Source organism: Syngnathus acus, chromosome 21, assembly GCF_901709675.1.
Source record: "Syngnathus acus chromosome 21, fSynAcu1.2, whole genome shotgun sequence".
NCBI lineage: Eukaryota > Metazoa > Chordata > Actinopteri > Syngnathiformes > Syngnathidae > Syngnathus > Syngnathus acus.
Window position 1 is genome coordinate 13,880,271 of NC_051105.1, and position 12,417 is coordinate 13,892,687.

The window sequence follows — 12,417 nt, forward strand, 5'->3', positions numbered from 1 at the left end:
CCACACCCTTACCCGCTTGCGAACCGGCCTGGATGCTTTCACCATTTGTCTGTATGCGGGCAAAAGCATAACAGTGGGATGGTCAGAAAGTCCAATGTGGGGGAGGGGGGCGGCTTTGAAAGCTCCTTTATGTGTACCCATTGCCTAACTTCCCACTTACCGAAAATTTCAAATTTGAAATACAACCAAATTCTCCAAAATTTCGTTTTTCTACTCGTTTCTACATTTCTCTACTGATTCAACCCATTCCAACTTTAAACTCTTCATCTTTTGCCTACTTATTCCACAACTTCCCACTTACCAAAAATTCAAAACATTCCAATTTGAAATTCGACCAAATTCTCCAAAATTTCATTTTCTACTCTAATTTCTACATTTTTCTACCGATTCAACTCATTCCAACTTTCAATTGTAATTCCAAATTTTCAAATTTGAAATTCGACCAAATTCTCCAAAATTTCGTTTTTCTACCTTAATTTCTACATTTTTCAACTGATTCAACCCATTCCAACTTTCAATTGTAATTCCAAATTTTCAAATTTGAAATTCGACCAAATTCTCCAAAATTTCGTTTTTCTACTCTAATTTCTATATTTTTCAACCGATTCAACCCATTTCAACTTTCAATTGTATTTCCAAATTTTCAAATTTGAAATTCGACCATCCATCCATCCATCCATCCATTTTCTGAACCGCTTAGTCCCCACGTGGGTCGCGGGAGTGCTGGAGCCTATCCCAGCCGTCATCGGGCAGTAGGCGGGGGACACCCTGAACCGGTTGCCAGCCAATCGCAGGGCACACAGAGACAAACAACCATTTGCACTTGCGCTCACACCTAGGGACAATTTGGAGTCTTCAATCGGCCTACCAAGCATGTTTTTGGGATGTGGGAGGAAACCGGAGTGCCCGGAGAAAACCCACGCGGGCCCGGGGTGAACATGCAAACTCCACACAGGGAGGGCCGGAGGTGGAATCGAACCCGCACCCTCCTAACTGTGAGGCGGACGTGCTACCCAGTGACCACCGAGCCGAATTCTCCCAAATTCTCCCAAATTTCGTTTTTCTACTCTAATTTCTACATTTTTCAACCGATTCAACCCATTCCAACTTTCAATTGTAATTCAAAATTTTCAAATTTGAAATTCGACCAAATTCTCCAAAATTTCGTTTTTCTACCTTAATTTCTACATTTTTCAACCAATTTAACCCATTCCAACTTTCAATTGTAATTCTAAATTTTCAAATTTAAAATTCGACCAAATTCTACAAAATTTCGTTTTTCTACTCTAATTTCTACATTTTTCAACCGATTCAACCCATTCCAACTTTCAATTGTAATTCCAAATTTTCAAATTTGAAATTCGACCAATTTCTCCAAAATTTCGTTTTTCTACTCTAATTTCTACATTTCTCTACCGATTCAACCCATTCCAACTTTCAACTCTTCATCTTTTGCCTACCTATTCCACAACTTCCCACTTACCGAAAATTCCAAACTTTCAAATTTGAAATTCAACCAAATTCTCCAAAATTCCATTTTTCACCTCTAATTTCTACATTTTTCAACCGATTCAACTTTTTTCAACATGATTCTGCAGCATTCCCCAAGTATTTATTCAACTTCTTCACCTTCACGAGCAATTTCTTCAGGAATTGCAAATTCTAGTTATTTTTCTACTTATTCTGCCCACTTTTTTATCCCTCAACTACTTCCACATACTTCAACCGATTCACTCTGTTCCATTTTTTACTTATTCCAAATATTTATGACACCGTTGCTTACATTTTTTTCATTCAAAAAAATTTCTGTTTTCACAAAATTAACATATTTCCGGCAAAATTTTCCCCATTCATCCTCAATGGCAGATTCAACATTTCACATTTACGTTGTTCCAGTTTGAAATCCACAAAATTCAACACATTCAAATGACATTGGCGACATTCCCAAACTTGCCAAATTAAAAAAATTCACATTTTCACGTTTAGAATTTGCACAAAATTTTGCAAAATTTCAAAAAATTTGGTTTTTCACTTCTAATTTCTACATACGTCAACCAATTCAACTTGTTCCAACTTTCAACTGTTCATCTTCTGCCTACCTATTCCACACCTTCCCACTTACCAAAAATTCCACATTTTCACGTTTAAAATCTGCGCAAAATTTCACAAAATTTCCTTTTTCACTTATTATTTCTACATTTTTCAACCGATTCAACTCATTCCAAAGCATTTACATCCTTCCAGTTTGAAATTCACATTCAGCACATTCAAATCACATTGGGGACAGTCCCAAAATTGCCAAATTAAAAAAATTAACATTTTCACGTTTGAAATTTGCACAAAATTTCACAAACTTTTACAAAATTTCATTTTTCACTTCTAATTTCTACATTTTTCAACCGATTCAACTCGTTCCAACTTTCAACTGTTCATCCTTTGCCTACCTATTCTACACCTTCCCACTTACCAAAAATTTCAAATTTTCAATTTTGAAATTCACACCGATTTTTCCAAAAATTTAGTTTTTCCCTTCTCATTTCTACATTTTTCAACCGATTCAACCCATTCCAACTTAATTCACTTTGTTCACCTCATGCTTACCATATTCACCCCCACTTTCACTATGCTTACACAATTGAACCCTTGACCCCCACTTCGAGTGTGGCGGCCATCTTGGATTGACCCTGAAGTGCCCCCAATGAACCCAGAATCAACCGGAAGTGCCCCAAATCAAACCGGAAGTGACCTCAGGTACACCGGAAGTGACCCCAAATCAAACTGGAAGTTACCACAGCTAAACCGGAAGTGACCTTTTTGAACCGGAAGTGACCCAAATAAACTGGAAGTGCACTAAATTAAACCGGAAGTGCCCCAAAATAACCGGACGTGACCTTGTTTTAACAAGAACTGCCCTAAATGAAACCAGAAGTGACCTAAATTTAACATTTGCTCTAACTTTTACATTTTTTAACCGATTCAACCCGTTCCAACTTTCAACTGTTCATCTTTTTCCTACCTATTCCACAACTTGCCACTTACCAAAAGTTCAAAATGTTCAATTTTGAAATTTACGCCAAATTCTCCAAGATTTCGTTTTTCAACTCTAATTTCTACATTTTTCAACCGATTCAACCCGTTCCAACTTTCAACTCTTCATCATTTTCCTACCCATTCCACAACTTACCACTTACCAAAAATGACAAATTTTCAATTTTGAAATTCACCACAAATTCTCCAAAATTTCGTTTTACACTTCTATTTTCTACATTTCTCAAGTAATTCAACTCGTTTCAACATCATTCGGCAGCATTCCCCAAGAAATTATTCATAGTCTTTGCCTTCACACGCAATTTCTCCAGGAATTGCATTTTCTAGTTTAATTCATGCCATACCCTGATGAAAAACTGTTCCTTCAATTTTTTGAGCAGTATTTATATATATATATATATGTATATATATATATATATATATATATATATATATATACATATATATATACACATGTACAAATATATATACACATTAGGGGTGTAAATCGCGGGTTTTGTCACGATACGATATCATATCGATACAAAGAACCACGATACGATATTTGCCGGTATCTTAAAGCCTGCTGTGATTCATTCACGATACATCACGATATAGTGCTCTACGATCGATATAGAACAATATCCTGATTTATAACAATTCATACGCAAAATCAACATGGTACTGCAAACTCTTTATTTAGGAAATTACAAGAGTATTGTAGTATACAAAGTGCTTATTTTAACACTGAACTTTATCAAATTCCTATATTTCTTCTCATATAAGTAAAGAAAAAAGAATATTCTTTCTTTTTTTGTAATACCATTAACTTTGTAATTAAATAGTTCAGTAATGCACTTACTGAACTATTTAATTACCAAACAAAAATAAGTTCTTTATAATGAATGTAGTAAACATTACACCTTGAGCATATGTTCTAATCCAAATGCAAAAAAAAAGTGCTTCCAAACGAATGACTTGAAGCCCAAAGGGGAGCAAATTTCCTCGTCTTCTTGGACACTAGCCATAGCACCAGCCCAGGAGCCGCGTAGTTGTCGGCTCCCCTTTCACGTGCCTGCTCTGCTCACAACACAACACGCCGCGCACTGCTCCCGGAAAGAGGAAGCAAGCAACAATGAACTGGATTTCATAATAAAGTCGCGTCTAATGTCCGAGGTCAAAAACGGGCGATATAGATCGATGTTTACGTTTAGCATCGATGCCAACAAATCGTAGAGCATTATATCGATTAATCGATGTGTATCGATGAATCGTTACACCCCTAATACACATATACCGTAATTTTCGGACTATAAGTCGCGTTTTTTTTTCATAGTTTGGGTGGGGGGGCGACTTATACTCAGGAGCGATTTATATACATATATATGGATTTTTTTTCACTTTTTTGGGCATTTTATGGCTGGTGCGACTTATACTCCGGTGCGACTTATAGTCCGAAAATTACGGTATGTATTTATACATATATATATACTATATCATCCCTGCATTTTACCTGTTGTTTCCCCTGTTCTAGGTGTTTCGGCTCCTGACTTTGAGGATTCAGATGCCTCTGCAGAGTACTGAACCGCTATGGAGTATTGATCAGTTCTTGTTTCCCCCCTGCCCGTAAAGTGTCGGGGCCCTGCTTTCTGGATGTCGGGAGCCGTCACTTTTTTTCTTCTAATATCTCTATGGCCTGTTACTGAGTGGTCCACAGAATGGTACCAGGGCGTGGACCGGTGTTGTAGGGGTCTCTTAGATAAGAAAAATCTTCCGATTTTTCACAGCCTGATCTTGGCAAGTGGAGACACTGTACTCTCGCAACATTTTTATTGATTTGCATATATTTTGTGTTTATTACCATATGCTTTTGGATGAGATTATATGGTGTGTGTGTGTGCGCGTGTGTGTGTGCGTGTGTTCGTGTGTGTAAAAATAGTGTATATGATATGGTATCTACAATTGCAATAGTGTTATAGTATAAGTTACAAAGGGGTAAGAAAAAAATTCTACTTTCTACTTCCTTTCTGAGCATGTGTGTATGCTGTTTTGCAGATACCTGTTTTATTTTTTTCTTCTGACTTTTGCTTTTTCATTTTATGCTTGCTTGAAATAAAAATTGCATTCATTCATATTTAAAGACGGCATTTTTATAGCACTATAGACCAGGAAGGGAGTCCAAAATGAACAGTCTCGTAACTTCATGGATTGAACTTACGAAGGGAAGGCCAAATGCTAAGTAAACAGTAGTATTTTTTTGTACTTGCACATGTGAAAGTCAATATCCCATGGAATTATGGGAAAAATGCTACATTTCAAACATGCTGCTGGTTGACATTTGACTATATTTTATATTTTCTGCTGCCTCTTTGTGAAGACATGAGATTTTATGCTTCAAAAAGCTTTTCCCTTGTTAAATAAATGTTAAATACATCAATAATTCTGTAATTTTGTCATGTTCATTCTATTTTAGTCTCACAAACACAAATAAAAAAGTATGTGTAAAAATAGTTAAAGCAGGGGAGGGGGAAGCATTCAAAAAATCAACATCAACCCTCAACAAAACTTCTGGGGTCTCAATATTCATGCATTTAACTGTCTGAGACTATTTGTCTATGCACAGGAAGGGAGTCCAAAATGAACAGTCTCGTAACTTCATGGATTGAATTTACGAAGGGAAGGCCAAATGCTAAGTAAACAGTAGTATTTTTTTGTACTTGCACATGTGAAAGTCAATATCCCATGGAATTATGGGAAAAATGCTACATTTCAAACATGCTGCTGGTTGACATTTGACTATATTTTATATTTTCTGCTGCCTCTTTGTGAAGACATGAGATTTTATGCTTCAAAAAGCTTTTCCCTTGTTAAATAAATGTTAAATACATCAATAATTCTGTAATTTTGTCATGTTCATTCTATTTTAGTCTCACAAACACAAATAAAAAAGTATGTGTAAAAATAGTTAAAGCAGGGGAGGGGGAAGCATTCAAAAAATCAACATCAACCCTCAACAAAACTTCTGGGGTCTCAATATTCATGCATTTAACTGTCTGAGACTATTTGTCTATGCACGACGCTGAGAAGGTGTTGCAAGTGCAGACTAGTTATACTTCCTGCCAAGCAGTCTTTGACATAACCGTCACCCAGAGGCAGCAGGCATCTTCCTCATTCTTGTGAGTTAGATTTTTTTACAAATAAATTATTACTGTTAATCAGTGCCTGAGGGAAAAATGAGGAAACAATGGCTATTTAATCATTTGAGTATTATTTAATGTTCTTATGTTTGACTACCAAATGCAAACGCATGAGGATATCGATTGAATTATAGAGACACATTATAGAGAAATAAGATCCATATTCATTCATCTGACTTAAAACATACTACTACCATGATACTTATCCACATTTTGATGCTACTCCTAGACAATACTGAGTGAGTAAAAAAAGTCTTCTGTTGTGTGAATATAAACTTTGTCAAGTAATGCAATACAACACAACTGCATAGTTCTTTTGATTAATAGTATAATATTGTAATTGTAAATCTGTATATGGGCGCATTTGGAAAGGACAGTATTTTAGTTTGAAAACTGATGGAACAATACAAAACTCAAACATAGTTTTTAGAAATGTGAGAAATGGAAACTAAGTTCTATTTGAAAAAATGACAATTGTCAACTGACGGCGAAAATTGTGTCTGTGTAGAGTTCAAACACAAAAGAACGACATTTTTGTGCAGTGAGTGAAATGTTATTTTCTTTCCAAGTTATATATCTGAAAGATGTAAGGGTATTCGAAGAAAATATGTATCTTAATTTCTTAAGAGGTTAATTTTGGGGGGTCAATTCTTAACTCATTTTCTGCCAGTCCAGTTAAAATCCAGTCCAGTATATGCAAAACTAAACAGCTCCAAGAAAATAGTTTGGTTAAAAAATCACATAGTTATAAAATGACACCGTAATAATATGGTAAATCTTACACTTTGTAAAAAAAAAAACAACATTGCACCTACTACAACAATTTCTCTCACGCTTAAACTTAAATTAACCCATCATAATTACACCAACGGGAGAGAAAATTCACAGTCATGCACATAGCCCATAAGTTATACGCTCTTTGTTTCTTCTTTTCACAAGAATCTGTTGGCCCTCTTCGTTGCAACCAAAATCGGCAAACCATTCCTCATAGTCTTTGTTGCTTAATTAATTCACACAGAGCACTTTTAAAAAAACACACACACAATTTTAACAAAGTGCTGTACATAACATCAGACATAAACACAACACACATAATACAGAAAACTTTTTTAATTACTCTTTTTATGAATCCACTTTATAATATCCATTTCCTAGTCCATTTTCTAAACTGCTTCTCCTCACGGGGGTCGTGGGCGCGTTGAGCCTATCCCATCTATCTATCTATCTATCTATCTATCTATCTATCTATCTATCTATCTATCTATCTATCTATCTATCTATCTATCTATCTATCTATCTATATTTGTTAACTTTGTTAATATTTGTTACCTTTCTTTCCATGTCAAAAGATTTCATTCATTGTTGATAATTTACAGATTCAAAACATTATAGAAGAATAGAAGAATTATTCAGAATATCAACCAAAAAACATGGGTTTAGACAATGGAACGAAAAAGAATGAGAAGTGCCTGTGGGTGGGGCAGTAAATTGGAACTTTGCCGCCCTAATATGGAATATCAGTCTTGACTTTTTTATGTATTTATTTAGGTTTTATTAAAGTGAAACTCCCACTTAGTGAATAAAATATCTTGTGTAATGGAAATATATTTGTTGGAATTAAAATAAAATTGCACTATGTGCAATACATTTTAAACTATTTAGAATAACTTACTCAGCATGACTACCAGTGCTGCTCAAGTTCTCCTTTTTTGCTTAAAATGCACGTAAACTTGTGTAGCATGTTTTCCATTCTCATGTCTCTGGTTGAGTCATACTTCCTGTCCTGTCCAGCAGTCTTCTGTATAACGGTGAGCTACATAGTGAATACTGTTTCTCTTCCTGTCTATCCTTGTCTGACAAACCATGATGCAAAAAATGAGCAGAAGCTTCTTTTTTTTTATGAGGAAGTTGACTGAAGTTGACTTTACAGATGACTAAATATTAGTATACTTAGTCATCTGTAAAGTCAACTTATACATTTACCAGGGAATGGATAAAGAATACTTTTCAGTTTAATGGCTTTCACTTCAAGAATATACAGAGTAGTTTCAGTAAGTTTATTCTTGTCTTATGTGCAAGATTCAGACTTATCAGACAAATACAATAATAAGGCTGTATAAAAGTCTACGTAGACCAGGGGTCACCAACTCCGGTCCTCAAGGGCGCCAATCCAGCCTGTTTTAGGTGCAGCCCTACAACAACACACCTGATTCAAATGATCAGCTCATCAGCAAGCTCTATTAAGGCTGATAGCAATCCTGATTATTCGAATCAGGTGTGTTGTTGTAGGGCTGCACCTAAAACAGGCTGGATTGGCGCCCTTGAGGACCGGAGTTGGTGACCCCTGACGTAGACATATATCAGGTTGATATTAAGTACAGACGGATTGTAAGAAAGTTGTGACAGTGCACAAAATATAATTTTGGACCATATGCAAACAATGTTAAGATGAACACTTGTGCACCAACAAACACACTAAATAAGAAAGCTTTTTCCTTCGTGCGCAGATGTGTCACGTTTCCGCTCTCGCCCTGCTGGCCTTGACGCGTCCTCCTCGCTAGGCCTCGGGGCGTGCATTGCCAATACAGAACTGTGCGTGCTAATCAGCGATGACCGCCACCACCTGTCCTGTGTTACCCGCTGATTAGGGCATGTATATAGACGCCGTTCGCTAGTGATGGCAATTTCGATGCCTCATGAACCAATGAATCACTTCAACACAACTGCTCTAAACTCAAAATGCTACTTTGAAGCCTGTGATACACTTAGAAGAGTGTATCATTCATTTTGTTGGACAATAATTAATTTAGTTTTTTTTTTGTCAGGACATGAATCATCATTGGCCTTTTGTCCTACTGTCCATCTTCCTATCAGTGGCTCCAAATGGTAAGTTATAACCTATTGTTTAAAAAAAAAAACGCTGGGTAGCGCTTCCGCCTCACAGTTAGGAGGGTGCGGGTTCGAGTCCACCTCCGGCCCTCCCTGTGCGGAGTTTGCATGTTCTCCCCGGGCCCGTGTGGGTTTTCTCCGGGCACTCCGGTTTCCTCCCACATCCCAAAAACATGCTTGGTAGGCCGATTGAGCACTCCAAATCGTCCCTAGGTGTGAGTGCGAGTGCAAATGGTTGTTTGTCTCTGTGTGCCCTGCGATTGGCTGGCAACCGGTTCGGGGTGTCCCCCGCCTACTGCCCGATGACGGCTGGGATAGGCTCCAGCACACCCGCGACCCCCGTGGGGACTAAGCGGTACACAAAATGGATGGATTGAGGAATTTCTATGAAACCGGCCTTATGATTTTATGATACCAAGTATGTGAAAAGCAGTGACGTGCGGTGAGGTTCATGACTGGGGAGGCACTGACGGCTTATTCATTATTAGTGTGAAGGTGAAGACCTTCACACTATTGTTATTCCTGTCCTTTATTAGTGTGAAGGTGAAGACCTTCACACTATTGTTATTCCTGTCCTTTATTATTATTATTAGTGCGAAGGTGAAGACCTTCACACTATTGTTATTCCTGTCCTTTATTAGTGTGAAGGTGAAGACCTTCACACTATTGTTATTCCTGTCCTTTATTATTATTATCATTGTGTGAAGGCGAAGGCCTTCACACATTGTTATTCTACTTTATTAGTGTGAAGGTGAAGACCTTCACACTATTGTTATTCCTGTCCTTTATTATTATTATTATTGTGTGAAGGTGAAGACCTTCACACTATTGTTATTCCTGTCCTTTATTATTAGTGTGAAGGTGAAGACCTTCACACTATTGTTATTCCTGTCCTTTATTATTATTATTAGTGTGAAGGTGAAGACCTTCACACTATTGTTATTCCTGTCCTTTATTCGTGTGAAGGTGAAGACCGTCACACTATTGTTATTCCTGTCCTTTATTAGTGTGTGAAGGCAAAGGCCTTCACACATTGTTATTCTACTTTATTATTATTATTGTGTGAAGGCGAAGGCCTTCACACATTGTTATTCTACTTTATTATTATTATTATTGTGTGAAGGCGAAGGCTTTCACACATTGTTATTCTACTTTATTAGTGTGAAGGCGAAGGCCTTCACACTACTGTTATTCTACTTTATTATTGTGTGAAGGCGAAGGCCTTCACACATTGTTATTCTACTTTATTATTGTGTGAAGGCGAAGGCCTTCACACTATTGTTATTCTACTTTATTATTATTATTAGTGTGAAGGCGAAGGCCTTCACACTATTGTTATTCTACTTTATTATTGTGTGAAGGCGAAGGCACAAACTTATCATTTGTAACTCTCATCATTCTCATTCAACATAAACATTCATTACATTAAGCAAATTCCACCACTTTGATTGTATTCGCATTCAACATAAACATTCATTACATTAAGCAAATTCCACCACTTTGATGGAAGGAACCTGATTAGCTCAGTCGGCAGCACAAGCGTTTCCTAGTACCAGCCGTTTTCGCGTGTGGTTTCGAAACCTGCGTGGTTCTTTCATGACACAAATTCATGTCATTTATTTCCTTTATTATTTTTGCCGCTTATCATTTTTAACGCTTATCATTTGTAACTTGTCATTTTCCCATTTATTTCACAATAATTTATTTCCTTTATTATTTTTGCCGCTTATCATTTGTAACCTCATTTTCCCATTTATTTCACAATAATTTATTTCCCTTTTTATTCTTCCCGCTTATCATTTGTAACTTGTCATTTTCCCATTTATTCATCCATCCATCCATCTTCTTCCGCTTATCCGGGGTCGGGTCGCGGGGGCAGCAGCTTCAGGAGGGACTCCCAGACTTCCCTCTCCCCAGCCACTTCATCTAGCTCATCCCGGGGGATCCCAAGGCGTTCCCAGGCCAGCTGAGAGACATAGTCTCTCCAGCGCGTCCTGGGTCGTCCCCGGGGTCTCCTACCGGTGGGACATGCCCGGAACACCTCCCCAGGGAGGCGTCCAGGAGGCATCCTGATGAGATGCCCGAGCCACCTCATCTGGCTCCTCTCAACGTGGAGGAGCAGCGACTCTACTCCGAGTCTCTCCCGGATGACCGAACTTCTCACCGTATCTCTAAGGGAGAGCCCGGACATCCTGCGGAGAAAACTCATTTCGGCCGCTTGTATCCGGGATCTCGTTCTTTCGGTCACGGCCCATAGCTCGTGACCATAGGTGAGGGTAGGAGCGTAAATCGACCGGTAAATTGAGAGCTTTGCCTTTTGGCTCAGCTCTCTCTTTACCACGACGGACCGGTACAGAGTCCGCATTACTGCCGACGCTGCACCGATCCGCCTGTCGATCTCGCGCTCCATCCTCCCCTCACTCGTGAACAAGACCCCAAGATACTTAAACTCCTCCACTTGGGGCAGGATCTCATCCCCGATCCGGAGAGGGCATTCCACCCTTTTCCGATCGAGGACCATGGACTCGGATTTGGAGGTGCTGACCCTCATCCCGACCGCTTCACACTCGGCTGCGAACCACTCCAGTGAGAGCTGGAGATCACGGCCTGAAGAAGCCAACAGCACCACGTCGTCTGCAAAAAGCAGAGACGCGATGCCGAGGTCCCCAAACCGGACACCCTCAACGCCTCGGCTGCGCCTAGAAATTCTGTCCATAAAAATTATGAACAGAATCGGTGACAAAGGGCAGCCTTGGCGGAGTCCAACCCTCACTGGGAACGAATCCGACTTACTGCCGGAAATGCGGACCAAACTCTGGCATCGGTGATACAGGGACCAAACCGCCCTCATCAGTTGGCTCGGTACCCCGTACTCCCGAAGCACCCCCCACAGAACCTCCCGAGGGACACGGTCGAACGCCTTCTCCAGGTCCACAAAACACATGCGAACTCCCATGCACCCTCGAGGATCCTGCTGAGGGTGAAGAGCTGGTCCACTGTTCCACGGCCAGGACGAAAGCCACACTGTTCCTCCTGAATCCGAGGTTCGACCTCCCGACGGACCCTCCTCTCCAGCACCCCTGAATAGACCTTACCAGGGAGGCTGAGGAGTGTAATTCCCCTGCTGTAGAGACGTGTCAGCCATGACAGCCCCACAACATCCAGAGCCCTTAAGAAATCCGGGCGGATCTCATCCACCCCCGGGGCCTTGCCACCGAGGAGTTTTTTAACTACCTCAGTGACTTCGACCCCAGAGATTGGAGAGTCCGCCTCAGAGTCCCCAGGCCCTGCTTCCACAATGGAA

General features: G+C 39.3%; 1 protein-coding gene and 1 long non-coding RNA gene across 7 annotated transcripts in view; one reads left to right on the forward strand and one right to left on the reverse strand.

Annotated features, from left to right (window-relative positions):
* Positions 1-6,062: 6,062 nt before the first annotated feature.
* Positions 6,063-12,417, forward strand: part of itgb2 (integrin, beta 2) — a 134,358-nt gene continuing 128,003 nt past the window's right edge. For 4 of the 6 annotated variants that reach the window (XM_037280633.1, XM_037280635.1, XM_037280634.1 and 1 more), the window contains exons 1-2: positions 6,063-6,203; positions 9,050-9,110. In XM_037280633.1, the coding sequence (XP_037136528.1) occupies positions 9,053-9,110 (58 nt within the window). In that variant the 5' untranslated portion in view covers positions 6,063-6,203; positions 9,050-9,052. Of the gene's footprint in view, positions 6,204-8,731; positions 8,874-9,049; positions 9,111-12,417 lie in introns of all 6 variants that reach the window. The other 2 variants (XM_037280631.1, XM_037280632.1) reach the window with 2 other exon arrangements.
* LOC119139727 lies at positions 10,229-10,433 on the reverse strand. Its single transcript, XR_005101426.1, has 2 exons — positions 10,390-10,433; positions 10,229-10,295 (listed from the first exon to the last, which is right to left on the reverse strand). It is a non-coding gene; the product is annotated as an uncharacterized LOC119139727 (long non-coding RNA).